The sequence below is a fragment of the Heloderma suspectum genome, chromosome 13, assembly GCF_057233095.1.
Source record: "Heloderma suspectum isolate Gila_16-S chromosome 13, 16-S_ref, whole genome shotgun sequence".
In the NCBI taxonomy this organism is placed as follows: Eukaryota; Metazoa; Chordata; class Lepidosauria; order Squamata; family Helodermatidae; genus Heloderma; species Heloderma suspectum.
The window spans coordinates 25,243,500-25,259,905 of NC_139470.1; the positions used below are offsets into that span (position 1 = coordinate 25,243,500).

The 16,406-nt window shown below is 46.8% G+C and overlaps 1 protein-coding gene across 1 annotated transcript in view; it reads right to left on the minus strand.

Moving 5' to 3' along the window:
• Positions 1–16,406, minus strand: part of BICDL1 (BICD family like cargo adaptor 1) — an 88,684-nt gene that overhangs the window by 39,730 nt on the left and 32,548 nt on the right. Inside the window, exon 3 of the mRNA XM_084820515.1 lies at positions 7,722–7,838. Within this exon, the coding sequence (XP_084676641.1) occupies positions 7,722–7,838 (117 nt within the window). The remainder of the gene's footprint in view (positions 1–7,721; positions 7,839–16,406) is intronic.

Below are 16,406 nucleotides of genomic sequence, written 5' to 3' on the forward strand. Positions count from 1 at the left end.
GGGCGTTCTGCTTCCATGTTACATGCAGGATCACAAACACTCCCTTTACACACGCTCCCTTTCCCCCCTCCCCTTCCCCCCTCCTTCTCCCCGTATCTGAGTCTTCCATTATCGTTCATTGATCTCACTCCTCTTCTTGCCACTTTAACTCTTTTCAGGGAGGGAACTCAAGCAGAACACAACGGGGTAATTTGATAGCTCATTATCTGAGATCTACTTAAAAACGGAACAAAGGGCATTTACCGCAGGAGATGGCTTGGATGATCATGGCGTCATGTAAAGAGCCTGCAAACATCCGTAAAGGAGCCATCTCATTCGCAGGATAAAACCTCAGTGTGAAGGAGCCCGAACTTAAACCCAGACGATGTGTTTTTAAGTACCGCGTGAGTTTTGGTTTTTTTTTAAAACCCAGTACCATTTAAAGCACCACCTCAGACATAAACGAATGACTGTACCAACTCCCACTGCACATCAGCAGAGACAAAAAGCAGGTGAGGAAGTTTGGTGACCCACAGAGCTAAAGACACGAAAAGCACAACAAACGAGACATGCAAAAGAGGCGGCCGATGGACATGCATGGCGAACCGCAGGAAAGCTCCTGTACTTACTTCAAGGACTTGCTGCTCCACAGCCAAGTAAGTCGGGGACAGGAAGCAGGGGGAAATGGGACAAGTCGGGGTTGATGGGAGGGGGAAACAAGAAATAGACAAACTTAAGGGAAAAACGCCTCTTCTGAATCATAGAATCATAGAACAGTAGGGTTGGAAGGGGCCTACAAAAGGCCATCGAGTCCAACCCCCTGCTCAACACAGGAATCCAAGTCAGAGCATCCCTGACAGATGGCTGCCCAGCCTTGTCTTGAGTGCCTCCAGTGTGGGAGAGCCCACCACCTCCCTAGGGAATGGGTTCCATTGTCACATTGCTCTAACAGGATGTTTTCCCTGATGTTCAGCCGGAATCTGGCTTCCTGTCACTTGAGCCCATGATTCCGTGTCCTGCATTCTGGGATGATCGAAAAGAGATCCTGGCCTTCCTCTCTGGGACAACCTTTCAAGTATTTGAAGAGTGCTATCATATCTCCCCTCAGTCTTCTCTTCTCAAGGCTAAACATGCCCAGTTCTTGCAGTCTCTCTTCATAGGGCTTTGTTTCCAGTCCCCTGATCATCTTGGTTCCCCTCCTCTGAACCCTCTCCAGCTTGTCTGCATCCATCTTAAAATGCGGTGCCCAGAACTGGACACAGTACTCCAGATGAGGCCTAACCAGTGCTGAGTAGAAGGGAACTAGTACTTCCTGGGATTTGGAGGCTATGCTTCTATTAATGCAGCCCAAAAGAGCATTTGCCCTTTTTGCAGCCACATCACATTGTTGGCTCATATTCAGCTTGTGATCGACAACAATTCCAAGACCCTTCTCGCTTGTAGTGTTGTTGAGCCCCACCCCGCCATCAGGTGTTGAAGCTCAGCCCAATGCCCACATTCAATTTCAGAGAAGCGCACGGGGGGGGGGGCAGCTGTATTCCAGCAGTAAGCAGGGCCAAAGGGACGGGGCTGAAAGCAAAGGGGCAGGGCCAAAATATTAGCATATTGTATGTTGAAGCTCTTACTGCCAGTAAATACTGCCATTTCAGCCATTTAGAATGGGGCGGGGGAGGTGCAGAAGTCGGGAAACCACCAATCAGCGCGAAGGGAGAAGGTCATCCGGGGAACAACAGAGGACTAGATTGGCCCATGAACCTGCAATTCTGCATCCCTGCTTTATAACACTGAACATTCCCCATCAGGACTTGGAAATACCTCTGCCAGAGCTCCCAAGACAGCTCTTTCTATTCAGGGTTGACCGTAAACACACGGAGCTACTTTACACTCAGACCGTTGCTCTGTCTAACCCTTGCTGTCTGTTTCTGACTAGCTGCGGAGGCCTTTTCCAGCCCTGCTCTCAGAGACGCTTTGGAGGAACTAAGTGTGTGACCTCCTCCATGCGAAGCATGGGCCTTATCATAGAGCTATGGCCAGAGTGACAGAGCGTTCTGTCTTGCTGGCTCCAGTTTTGGGGGGCCCTTGGGCAAGCCACCCTCAGTGGGCCTCTTCCTTTGGTGAGTCTGCTCTTGCGTTGCTACCACTGGCTTGCTTGACAGGCACGAAAGCCCACAAACAAGTCAGCAGCGGCATCTGCTGCTCCTCCTTCTCACCGCCACCGTTGTCTGGGCCAGAGCGCGAGGCAGGTGAACAAGCCGCTTGCAGTGGTGAAGAGGAGGAACAACTCCAGAGGCCTCCTGTCAGTGGGCCTCTGCTAGGGCGTGGGCCCTTGGCCGGTGCCCAACCATGCCTGCCTTTGACGCCAGCTCTGCTCTTGCTCATCCATATCTAAAACCTTCAAGGATGTGATATTCACCCGCCTTTCCTTGTAGAACCAGAGGCACGGCCATCTCCTCTCTCTTTATTTTTATTTTTTAAAAGGAGATATAGTTCTATAACACCATAATGTTATAATGTCAATTTTTGTAATGTAGTGTGATAACATGATCATAGAATAGCAGGGTTGGAAGGGGCCTACAAGACCATCGAGTCCAACCCCTGCTCAATGCAGGAATCCAAGTCACAGCATCCCCGACAGATGGCTGTCCAGCCTTGTCTTGAATGCCTCCAGTGTGGGAGAGCCCTCCACCTCCCTAGGGAAGTGGTTCCATCGTCGTATTGCTCTAACAGTCAGGAAGCTTTTCCTGATGGAAAAATCAGGAAAAATCCAGCCGGAATCTGGCTTCCTGTCACTTGAGCCCATGATTCCGTGTCCTGCACTCTGGGATGATCGAGAAGAGATCCTGGCCTTCCTCTCTGTGGCAACCTTTCAAGGACTTGAAGAGCGCTATCCTATCTCCCTTCAGTCTTCTCAAGGCTAAACATGCCCAGTTCTTGCAGTAAAGCAATATTTAAAAAAACAAAACAAAACACCACACCATTCCCATCATGGCCATGTTGGCCATGATCCAAAAGGGGGTTCTCGGTGTATATGTTTAATTATAACATTATGGCACTACAGCACTATACCTCATTTTTTAAAAAACAGCTCCAACCAGAAGTCATTTTTATAATGATTAAATTATGGGTTTAAAAAAAACACGGAGTCATGAAATGACACCTACAGCCAGGTGTGGTGCCAGTCAGGGTATTCAACACCCTCCCCCCACCCCGGCCAAAATTTTAAAGATAATTTTTTTTCTCCCATGCACTGGCTTCTTCCATCATGCATCTGCTCTTGTGCTGCCGCTGCAGACCAGGAAGGAGCTCCTAGAGCCTGAGAATCATTTGTCAAATTGCATGTGGGCAAAACCTATCCCCTGGGGGATGGCTCCACCCCTGGTGGCCTGTCTTCCTCCCCACTGGCCACAGCAGCCACCAGCCACCACTGCAGCAAAGGTAGTTATGAATAACGTGCGGAGGTTCAAATGCCCCACCCACGGCAGCTATGTCACGCCTACTCATGCGAACAGAACTTAACAAGAAGTACTCACAGAAAAAGGGGCTCAAAGCACCATGAGCCTCTTTTTTTTATGATGCCTGCCCTAGCCCTTGATGTTCCCTGGAGCTATTTGTTCCACAAACTCGAGACATTTTGCTGCCCCCAAGTAGAGTGGGGATAGAATTCAATGCTAGAAACAGCAGAAAACTCTAAACAGTGCTATCAGGATAAGTGCTGTAAAATAAGCAAATTGCAACAATATATTTCTCTGCATCATTTTTTTCTCGGTGCAAAACTGGAACGTTTTGCAACTTTTTTTTAGCAACAGGGAAAGGGAAGGAAGAGGAGAACACAAGACATGTGGGTCACTGGGAGAACAGGAGCTTCAGGTTGGTGGGCAGGATCCGGAGGCCCAAAGGTGGTAAAGAGAGCTGCACGAAGTACAGAAGCTTCCCTTCCTGCTGAAAGGCACATCCATTTAGCTTCTGTTTTCTTTGCTTAGAGCAGATGCAGATATTATCTCTCTCTCTCTCTCTCTCTGTGAGTGTGTGTGTGTGTGTGTGTAAGATTATTTCCATAACCATAAGGTCTAGAACAATAAAGTCAAGTGAATATCCTAAGACATTTGCCAACGGAACAAGAATTCCAGTCCTCAGAATCTGAAAAGCCAGGTTCCGAAGGCCAGTTTAGTCAGAAAACAGAGTGGCATGACAAAGCTTTTCCTGGGCTGTACCAGTTTAATCTGCAGGCAAGGGACTGAATGTTTGAATACTCTTCACCATCTAAAAAACACCCTCCATACATACAACGCCCCCCACCCCACCCCAGTATTCTTGCCATGAAAACTAAATGGATCAGTACAACCAGAGATATGTTGGTATACCATCGGAAGATGGGACTCCCAGGTCGGAAGATGGTCAAAATGCTACTGTGGAGGAGCAGAGGATAAGTTCAACTAGCCCCAGATGTGATGACGCAGCTAGCTCAAAGCCGAAAGGACGGCTAGCAGCAGATGGTGCTGGTGGTGAACGACGAATCCGATGTTCTAAAGATCAACACACCATCGGAACCTGGAATGTAGGATCTATGAGCCAGGGCAAATTGGATGTGGTTACTGGGGAGATGTCAAGATTAAATATAGACATTTTGGGTGCCAGTGAACTGAAATGGACTGGAATGGGCCACTTCACATCAAATGACTACCAGATCTACTACTGTGGACAAGGGGACCACAGAAGAAATGGAGTAGCCTTCATAATTAATAATAAAGTGGCTAAAGCAGTGCTTGGATACAATCCAAAAAAATGACAGAATGATCTCAAATCGAATTCAGGGTAAGCCATTTAACATCACAGTGATCCAAATATACGCCCCAACCACAGATGCTGAAGAAGCAGAAGTAGATCAGTTCTATGAGGATCTGCAGCACCTACTGGATAGTACCCCCCCAAAAAGATGTTATTTTCATTACAGGAGACTGGAATGCTAAGGTGGGTAGTCAAATGACACCTGGAATTACAGGCAAGCATGGTCTGGGAGAACAAAATGAAGCGGGACATAGGCTGATAGAATTTTGCCAAGACAACTCACTGTGCATAACAAACACTCTCTTCCAACAACCTAAGAGACGACGTTATACATGGACTTCACCAGACGGTCGACACCGAAATCAGAGTGACTACATCCTTTGTAGCCAAAGGTGGCGGACATCTATGAAGTGGTAAAAACAAGACCTGGAGCTGATTGTAGTTCAGATCACGAACGTCTTATTGCACAATTTAGAGTCAGACTAAAGAGAATAGGGAAGACCCACAGATCAGTTAGATATGAGCTCACTAATATTCCTAATGAATATGCAGTGGAGGTGAAGAATAGATTTCAGGGACTAGATTTAGTAGATAGGGTCCCGGAAGAACTATGGACAGAAGTACGCAACATTGTTCAGGAGGCGGCAACAAAAAACGTCCCAAAGAAAAAGGAAACCAAGAAGGCAAGATGGCTCTCTGCTGAGACACTGGAAGCAGCCCAGGAAAGAAGGAAAGCAAAAGGCAACAGTGATAGGGGGAGATATGCCCAATTCAATGCAAAATTCCAGAGGTTAGCCAGAAGAGATAAGGAATTATTTTTAAACAAGCAATGCGCGGAAGCGGAAGAAGAGAATAGAATAGGAAGGACAAGAGACCTCTTCCAGAAAATTAGAAACATGGGAGGTAAATTCCAAGCAAAAATGGGTATGATCAAAAACAAAGATGGCAAGGACCTAACAGACGCAGAAGAGATCAAGAAAAGGTGGCAAGAATATACAGAACATCTGTATAGGAAGGATAATAATATCGGGGATAGATTTGACGGTGTGGTCAGTGAGCTAGAGCCAGACATCCTGAAGAGTGAGGTTGAATGGGCCTTAAGAAGCATTGCTAATAACAAGGCAGCAGGAGATGACGGTATCCCAGCTGAACTGTTTAAAATCTTGCAAGATGATGCTGTCAAGGTGATGCATGCCATATGCCAGCAAATTTGGAAAACCCAAGAATGGCCAACAGATTGGACAAAATCAACCTATATCCCCATACCAAAAAAGGGAAGCACCAAAGAATGTTCAAACTATCGAACAGTGGCACTTATTTCACATGCCAGTAAGGTAATGCTCAAGATCTTGCAAGGTAGACTCCAGCAATTCATGGAACGAGAATTGCCAGATGTACAAGCTGGGTTTAGAAAAGGCAGAGGAACTAGAGACCAAATTGCCAATATCTGCTGGATAATGGAGAAAGCCAGGGAGTTTCAGAAAAACATCTATTTCTGTTTTATTGACTATTCTAAAGCCTTTGACTGTGTGGATCATAACAAATTGTGGCAAGTTCTTGGTGGTATGGGGATACCAAGTCATCTTATCTGCCTCCTGAGGAATCTGTATAACGACCAAGTAGCAATGGTAAGAACAGACCACGGAACAACGGACTGGTTTAAGATTGGGAAAGGAGTACCGCAGGGCTGTATACTCTCACCCTACCTATTCAACCTGTACGCAGAACACATCATGCGATGTGCTGGGCTTGATGAAGCCAAGGCTGCAGTTAAAATCGCTGGAAGAAACATTAACAATCTCAGATATGCAGATGATACCGCTTTGATGGCTGAAAGCGAGGAGGCGCTGAGGAACCTCATGACGAAGGTGAAAGAAGAAAGTGCAAAAGCTGGGTTGCAGTTAAACCTCAAAAAAACCAAGATTATGGCAACCAGCTTGACTGATAACTGGCAAATAGAGGGAGAAAATGTGGAGGCAGTGACAGACTTTGTCTTTCTAGGCGCAAAGATTACTGCAGATGTTGACTGCAGCCAGGAAATCAGAAGACGTTTACTTCTTGGGAGGAGAGCAATGACAAATCTTGATAAAATAGTTAAGAGCAGAGACATCATGCTGACAACAAAGGTCTGCATAGTTAAAGCAATGGTATTCCCCGTAGTAACCTATGGCTGCGAGAGCTGGACCAGAAGAAAGGAAGGAAGGAAGGAAGGAAGGAAGGAAGGAAGGAAGGAAGGAAGGAAGATGGATGCTTTTGAACTGTGGTGCTGGAGAAGAATTCTGAGAGTGCCTTGGATGGCAAGAAGATCAAACCAGTCCATACTCCAGCAAATAAAGCCAGACTGCTCACTTGAGGGAATGATATTAAAGGCAAAACTGAAGTACTTTGGCCACACAATGAGAAGACAGGAAACCCTGGAGAAGATGCTGATGCTAGGGAAAGTGGAAGGCAAAAGGAAGAGGGGTCAACCAAGGGCAAGATGGATGGATGATATTCTATAGGTGACGGACTCGACCTGGGGGTGGCGATGGCCGACAGGAAGCTCTGGCGTGGGCTGGTCCATGAATTCACAAAGAGTCGGAAGTGACTGACTGAATAAACAACAACAAAACTTTCATCATGCTATGCAGGGAAGCATTCAAGCATGCAATCCCCCTGCCTGCAGCCTCATCTGGAACACTCCAGGAAGACCTTTACCATTTAATTCTACTGAATGTATGATTTGGAGTTGTAGAGTTGCCATGGCAGCCTTTTCATTCCTAAATCCAGACTTTGCCCAAGCTGGTGCCCTCCAGATGTTTTGGACTACAACTCCCAGAATCCCTGACCATTGGTCATGCTGGCTAGGGCTGACAGGAATTGAAGTCCAAAACATCTGGAGGGCACCAGCTTGGGGAAGGCTGCCTGAACCCTTTAAAAAAGTGGACCATAGACCATCCCAACAACGGAGGACTCACCTCCGCTTGGAGACTTTCAAGTCGTACTATGTGCTGGTTGGTTGATGACTTCTTCTCCCTGAAGTCCTCTTGGAGGACATGAACCTGCATAGAGAGCTGTCTTTCCACCTCCGACGCCTGAAAAACAGGAATGCACCACAAATTTAACTCATGAGAAATTTCATGTAGAATGCAGAGAGAGAGAGAGAGAGAGAGAGAAGGAGCAATTGGGTTCTCTTCTAATTGCATACATGCACCGCCATTCTCTCAGAATAGAAAATAAGGTCTCTCTTCTTCCAGAAGGCAAAAGTCCTAATTATTATTATTTATCATTTATAAAATTGATCATTTATAAAAAAAAAAACACCCCTAAGCACTGTACAGAAACTTAAGATGTCTGTCAGGAAGCTTTCTCTGCCGGGATCCCTGCCGGGAAGCTTTCAATTCACTAGACACAAGCAAAGGGGAATGGGCACTCACAATCCAGACCTCATCATCTCTACAGGAACTGGTGACAGACACGAGCAGAGCAGTCCTATACTCTAATTATGCCAGGAGTGGGAGGAGAAAGACGCTGCTGCTATGCCAGCAAAACAACTGCTATTTCCTGTATATCAGGGCAGGGAACCTCTTTCAGCCTGAGGGCCAAATTCAATTTCAGAGAAGCTCTCAGGGGCTGCTTTCCACTGGTGGGCAGGGCCAAAGGCAAAGGGGGTGGGCCCAAAATATACCAGCATATTTCATCTTAAAGCTCTTAATACCAGGAAGTAAGTCTTAGGAGAGGCATATCAACCTCTTAGAAAGGGGTGGGGCCAGAGGAAAGGAGAGTGGTTATGTGGGGAACCCTGAAGGACCAGAATGGGACCCAAGAAGGGCTGGATTTGACCCTCTGAGGTTCCCCACCCCTGCCATACATGCTCAGCCCTGGAGAGAAGAGGGGGGGAAACATGCCACCAGAAATACAAAAATGGCATAAAATGGCAGACACTCTCCCAGCATCCCTGGAAACACTGCCAAAGTAGACCGATCAGGGACTGTACCGGTGATGACACCCACATGTCATCCACACATGGAGGGAGCCAATGAGCTTATGGTGACAGTCAGGTCTGTGTAGTTTTCTCTGCATTACATATTTATAAACCACACACCCCAAACCACCCACCACCAATCGCAGCCAATAAACACACAGGGAGAAATGTGGTTCTCCCCGCTCTTTGGGATCCTTGAAAGATGATCCCAGCCAGTGGAAATTAAAAATGGAAGTTCACCAGAATATGATTTCAGGGACAGCCCCTTTCCTCCCGGTTCGTTTGTAGCAAACAAAAACCAGGACCACAAATTGGTGGCAGTCATTTGCAAAATGCTCTAGGATGTTCCCATAGGAAATCGTTACAGTTCTGCTTTGCAACATGTAAAAATAGATCTTGGTTAGTGCCAAAGGCGTCATCTGCCAGGAACTGAACATGAGATACACAGAATGAAGGTGGCGGCCTAAGCACTCCTAATAAATCTGTTTATAATGTTGTCTGCTACATACTTTGAAGTAACGATGGCAAACCTCAATATTAATAACAACCATGTGTTTCAAACTAGGGATGTCGCAGAAATCCATAAGGGATTCAAATGTGTTCGAATTTCAGCACACTGGCGTTTTCCAAGTCACCCGGATTCTGTGGACTTGCGGACCATTTTTTTACTTGGGGGCGCGAGGATCTGCACAAATGTACAAGCAAGCATTTGCATGAGTGCACTTTTGTGCAAATGCACATTTGCAAACAGGAACAAAATTCTTGTATATCCCTAAAAAAAAAAACCAAAACTGATTCCGTCAATGAGCGGATGATGGAACAAAAGATACCCGACAATCCATTAAACACAGATGGAATGGATTTAACAGAATCCATCCATCTCTATTTCAAACATTGGACCTGGTTTGCACATTCACAGTAACCCATGGCTTTTTTAACCCATCATTAGGTTAACCCATTGGGCTGGTTCGCACAAGATGAGGGTGGTTAATAAGCCACAGTGGCTTGTTAACCACCCATGAGTGCCAGCCCAACTTATCTAATTACCTTCACTGGGCACGGCTTCTCATGTTGTCCAAACCCAGTGAGGGTGGCTTTTTGTGGTGATTAACAAGCCACCCAGAACCCATGGTCTGTTGTAGTATGTGACGCAGTTTGTTCACCACTCCAACAAGCCACCCTCACCAGGTTTGGCTGACATGAGAAGCTGCAATGGTAGGCTTAAAATGGGAATGGTGCCCACAAGCAACACAACCCCCAGTGGCTTAAATAAGCCACAGTGGGCTGCAGTGATCATGAGAACCAGGTCATTGTTTGTTACCCTTCCCACATTTTAATTTCCTCAATCCCTGGGTTGTCTGTTTTCCTCTTCCTTCTCCTGCTCCCTCCCTGTATCCCAAATGCCTTTGTGGCACTGTAGTACTGGCTTGTAGAGATGCTGGTTTGGGGGACTGCTCTTGCCTGCCGCCTCTGCAGCCTGGCAAAACAACCCATGAACAACCCTTGGTTCTGGATTCACACATAACGACCACCCATGGTTTGAACAACACAGAGTTCACAATCCAACAACCATGGATTCTCTTTCTGGGTTGTTTGTGGGTTACAAACCATGGCTGGGTTCTCACATCACAACAACCCAGAATTCAATAATCCATACCATGGGTTAGTGTTATATGTGAACTCAGCCTATGAATGCTCTGTGCAATCTTCCCCAACCAGGGGTCCTCCAGATGTATTGGACTACATCTGCCATCATCCCTAGCCAGCATGGTCAACATCTGTAGGGCACCAAGTTGAGGTAGGCTGCTCTAAAGTGCTCACACACAAGGGGAAAAAGCCCCATGGTGGCTTTTTTGCAGACAGAATGCACAACGGGCACTCACAATCCAGACCTCAACATCTCTACAGGGGCTGCCATGCCTAGCCAGTCATTGATTTTCAACAGCTTTTCTGAAGTTACTGAAAAATACAGATTTGGGGGACTAACAAGTGAGATTCTTTCCTCTCTGCTTTGCAGTGAGAATGCTGCCTGTGCCATGTTTATTTCTACGATTTTTAAAATTTGACACTGAATAACCTGATGCATCATCGCATCAACTTACCAAACATTCATGTAGAAATCAAAGAACAAAACACATGTTGTACACACACTGAAAAAGCCACCTATTAAAAAACCCAAGCAGTACATTCACACCAGATAAAGCACAGTTAAGGTCTGCAGCAAGAAGCCCTCTTGAGCAGAAAAGGCTTAACATGATCTGAAAAATGACAGAAAGCTGGCCAGGTGGACCTCCCTTGGCAGGGACAAGAGAGCTCTGCAGTGAGGGTGTGCTACCACTGAGAAGACCTCTCTGTGGTCAGGAGAGCGGCTCCGCCAGGTATTGCAGTCCTGAGCCGTGTAAGGCTTTTATAGGTTAAAACCAGCACCTTGAATCAGGCTTGGAACCATACAGGCAGCCAGTGCAAGTGGGCCAGAATTGGTGTTCTATGCTCAGATCTTCTGGTCCTGGTGATTAATTTGGCTGTGCATTTTGCATGAACTGTCTTCTACTTGTAAACCTCCCATGTTTACCCCATTTCTTCCCTCTTTTCTCTTTCTGCAGACACTCTGTTAGTGGGTGCAGGGGCGAGAATCAGAGTTGCTGCACAGTGCCTTCTACCTGGAAGCGCTCGGAGCCCTTGGTCTGGAAGCACCTTTTGAATGGAGTTTGAAAACAAACTAAGAACCAGTGCAATGTTTCAAGGACTGGTATTACACACTTCCTGTGACAGGCACCAGTTAAAGTCTTAGCTGGTTGCCACATTCTGGACCAGTTGCAATCTCCAGACACTCTTCAACTGCAAGTACTTGGAAGGCAGCCTGGATGCTAACAATATCTATGTGGAAAAAGAAAATCTGGGATTTAGAAATAAATGAAAAGTTGACACAGAAAGTCAGGGTGTTTCTACATTAAGCAAAAAACCCACAAAAATCTACATCCTTGCCGGAGCTTCCTGCTTTCAGTTTCTTTGCAGGATTAGGAAGGACTCCTTTACACGGCAGACATGTGGTTTGAACAGAGGGAGTGCCTCCCTCCCTCCCTGGTATGTGTGCAAAGAAGCGGTGGGGGGGGGTCCTTGTTTTCGTAGCTTAACTTCTGCTGTACTCTTTCCTTGCAGCCCCCAGGAAACCTCTGACTTACTTCTGAGTAGACATAAAATGTAAGATCATGCCGCAAGTCTGCAACCCTCGGCACACTTACTTGGGAGTAAGCCCCACTGAACTCAATGGCGTGCTCCGAATCAACAGAGGACATTGCTTCTGAGCTGGGTGGGGTGGGGGATCAGATGTGTCTCCCTTCGTTGCAGGGAGGCCTTTTACCTTATTCTCCCTCCAACTGAGAAATAAGCTCAAGCATTTACATGGCAGACACCTGGGGATCGAGGAAAGTCCTTCCTCAGCAAGACTTGAGCGGAGGCAGGAGTTGCAACTGGCAGGCGATTCTTGCCCTCGCACCTCTCAAATCTGCTCCTGCACGCCCCAATCCCATCCTCAATGCCTTCATCATCCTGACCGCGCGCCCCCAGCAACTGAGAACAAACACCCACAGCAGGCAGGCACAGCGGTTTCTCCTTCTATTGGAGAATTTCACGGGGAGGTCACGGGCGCTCCTGTTCCCTGGGCTGGAAAAGATACCACATTTATTGTGTTTGGGGAAAACACGGGATAGGCTGGGGGAAATGGCGGGAGACACCCTGGAGGGCAAAGGTATCATCTAAAGAGCCCGCAAACGTCCCTGACGGAGACATCTCAATAGCAGGATAAAAGCTCTGTGTGATGAACCCCTAAGAGTCCACAGAGAAATAAAGAAAAGAGACACTTTTAAGAAGGACTGGCAAAAATATATAGACCGTATGAAAAAAGAGTCAAATGGAGCAACCTTGGTGGAAGCCTATAGAAATCTATGCAACTCATGAAAAGGAGAAGATAATAAAGGAATGAAACAGGATGAATTAATATGTATTATCCTGGAACAGAAATAGAAAATAAAGGGAGAAGAAGAATCCTGAAACTGTTTGAGCTGGGGGAGGGATTGGGGAGGGATTTTGAATTTATGTGGGGTTTTGTTTGTAATTTTTTTTTGGGGGGGGGAAATAAATCCAGACACTCTTCAAAGGCAGCCCCCATATAGAGCACATTACACTAATGCAATCTCAAGATTAGCAGTCCAGTCACCAGCCACTTATTCGATGGTGCCGATATGGCATCACGCCCGGAGCCCATCACTAGTCATTCCCTTGCCTGCCCACTCCATTTTGAACCCCTTTAGTCTTCCTTTCTGCCCCCCACCCACCAGAAGCTGTGCTCCAGCATATATGCTCCAGATTGATTGACTGATTGATTGAAGGAACTTATTTTAAAATACTTTAAAGCTGCCTTGAAGGGTAGCACCCTCTAAAAGCAGCGTACAAAAGAAAAACACATAAACCTCCCCAAACTAAACAGAAAGTAATAAATCACTATTTGGTAAAACACTCTAAAAACAGGTAACAGCAATAAAATGTGCAGCCCACAAATTATGGAAAGGCCGATGAAAACAAGTGGGTCTTCAAGGCTTTCCTGAAGACCTACAAAGAAGGAGCCTGATGAAACCCTGATGGAAGCTGATCCCAGAAGTGTGGGCCCGCCACTGAAAAGGCCCTCACCCTTAGCAGCGGGCAGATGAGAAGTGCCTCCGTTAATGACATCAGAGTATAGGCAAGCTGGTGCAGGAGAAGGCGGTCCTTCAAGTAACTTGGGCCCAAACCATGACAGGGCACAATAAAAGCCCGTGGTAGTATCCAGTGTTAGGCCTATGCAGTTAGACCCATTCATTTCAATGGGTCTTTTCTACACAGGAGTAATGTTGGATAGTACCCGTGGTCTAGAAGCATGCCTGGACACTGCTGTGAATGACACTAGGGGCACAATCCTATGGATGTTTAGACAGAGAATGCTGGGAGCTGTAGGCCTTTTCTCTGTCTAAACATGCATAGGATTGCGCCCTAAGCCAACTACAACATTGCTGCCATAGATGTTACTGCTGTCCTGGAAGAGCCCACAGCCTCAGAAATCCTTATATGCCATTATCTGAGTTAGGTCAGTATTCTCATGCCCATATTGCAGATGGAACACTAAGGCAGAGAGAGGCTTGGAGGGTTGGTGTCAGTACCTGGCATCCCTTGGGCAGCTGTCCCTTGGGCACTGCGGATGCCATCTCTAGGAGGGTCCCCCAGGGCAGGCAGCCATCTCACATTTCCCACAGCGCCTCAGGGCGATGCTACATTGGCTGCCCCAGGGCACTGTGGGAAAGTTAAAATGGCAGCCATACCAATGTAGGGTAGGGCAGAGATGTAACATTTCTTGACATTTTAAAATCATGGGGCGGGGGAGACATGCTCCCCTCAGTTTTTGGGTGTTTTTTGTTTTTTTAATAAAAAAAGAAATTTGAGGAAGAATTGAAATATTGGCCATACTTACTGTCTTATCAAACCTAAACTTAGTTTACTGCTTTAGCGACGTAGAATGCATCATTTGTAAGTCAGAATAAAAAAGTACTATTTTGCATATTTATGAAATTTATAGAGCAATCCTATAAATTTTATTCAGAAACCACACTCTGTTTAGTAATGCTTATTCCTAGGTAAGTGTGCAGGGGTGGACCGGTAACGTAAGAAGCGCAGGCACTCAGGACGACAGTCCCAATAGCCCCCAAGCCCCCAAGGAGAGTCCAAAAAGGCAGGCAGCCATGTTGCTCCATCTCTCTCTCCCTGCTCTCTCTCTCTCTCTCTCTCTCTGTGCATGAGTGTGAATGTATACATACACAGCAAAGAACAGCAGTACATAGCATAATACAGAATTTATTAGGATCAGTAGAGAGTCATTGATTAGGGAGCTGGCAGAAGGCAGCGTAGTGCTAATTATATTGGACTTGGGCTGGAAACCTGAGATGCGGCACTGGCCCAAGGTCTCTTGCAGGAGAGAACACACACCGCCACCCCCCCAATGCCTTGTGCCCCCCTTCCCATTATGTGTGCCACCACCTCATCAGCTCTTCCAGCCATGGGGCTCCTGCGAGAGCTTAGCCAGCCAGACCCCCATGGCTGCTTCTTCTGGGCCCAGCAGAACTAAAGCTAAGGGGAGGGGGGGGCATGATGGGATGGAAACAGAGGGAGAGTAGCTGCTCCAGAGAGCCCTGACAGCCGTTCTCTCACTGCAGTAAATGCCATGGCAGGAGAACGGCTGGCGAGGCTCTCCAGAGCAACCACTGTAGGCTGTGGTGGTGGCACTCCTAGTGCGGGAGCAGTGCAATTCACTGCTCCACAGCCTGAAACTGGCACCTCAATGTGCTTCATAATAGGGCCAGCCTTGCTGAGACTGCATGAGAAAGGGAAAGAGAGGGGCACAGTATTTCCACAAACATCATAAGAACACCAGCTCAGAGTTTTTCAGCAGTTTCTTTTCCCAGCACTAGAGAGAAATACTTTCTATCAGAGTTAAAAAACAAAACAAAATACAATTCTAGCAGTCTTCATCTCCACCAGGAGTAGGTCTTGTGTAAATCTAATGGGTCATCATTGCCCATTCAAGACCAAGCCACCCCAAAATACTTCACATTACAACGGCTCACAACAATATATTTGTCAGGTTTCCTGATCTCCCCAGCACACAAACTCAGGCAATCTCACACTGGACACCCAAATCAGTGAGATTTCTTTGTTGCAGGAAATCCCATGGCAAAAGCTTAATGGTTAAACTCTTCAGAAATTATATAGCTGATGGTCAGTAGCTACAGGCAATACGTAATTCCAGAGCAGTCCAAAGCTAAACACTACGGTGACTGAGATCCTCATCAACGTGGTGGCCTCATTGTCATTCTCCATGGTTCTGAACACAAGGGAAGGGACTCTGGACTCCTGTGTACCTAACCCAGGCACTCCTTTCATGGGGTTCCAAACCTGGACATAGAAAAGGAATAATTCCTGGAATGAACCCATCAGGCAATCAAAGGATAACTTCTTGAAAGGCCTAAACAAACCACACCCATAGAGAGTCCAACTTTGAATCTTTTGTTGGTAGCTCCAGGCTACATGGTCAAGGCCTATCAAGATCAGAGGAACGGTAAACCCCGACACACAGGGGGCATCTCTACACCAGCCTAAAATCCTGCATTTAAAATGGGGCTTTCTGCTTCTGTTTTAAATGCAGGATCAGAACGACTCCCTTTACACACACTCCCTTTCCCCCCTCCCCTTCCCCCCTCCTTCTCCCTGTATCTGATTCTTCCATTATCTTTCATTGATCTCGCTCCTCTTCTTGCCGCTTTAACTCTTTTCACAGAGGACACTGAAGCAGAACACAATGGGGTAATTTGATAGCTCATTATCTGCAATCTATTTCAAAACGGAACAAAGGGCATTAGTGCAGGAGATGCCCTGGAGGGTTACGGCAGGGTCATGTAAAGAGCCCGCAAACTTCCGTGAAGGAGCCATCTCAATTGCAGGATAAAAGCTCAGTGTGAAGGAGCCCAGGGAAATCCATGCCACCACTTTCGCACTGGTAACTCCACACTGCATACATCCAGGCAGAGGAAAGTCCAAAAGTCATAGATCAAACCCAGCCTGCCAGTACGCTGAGCTGACAACAAACAGACACGCA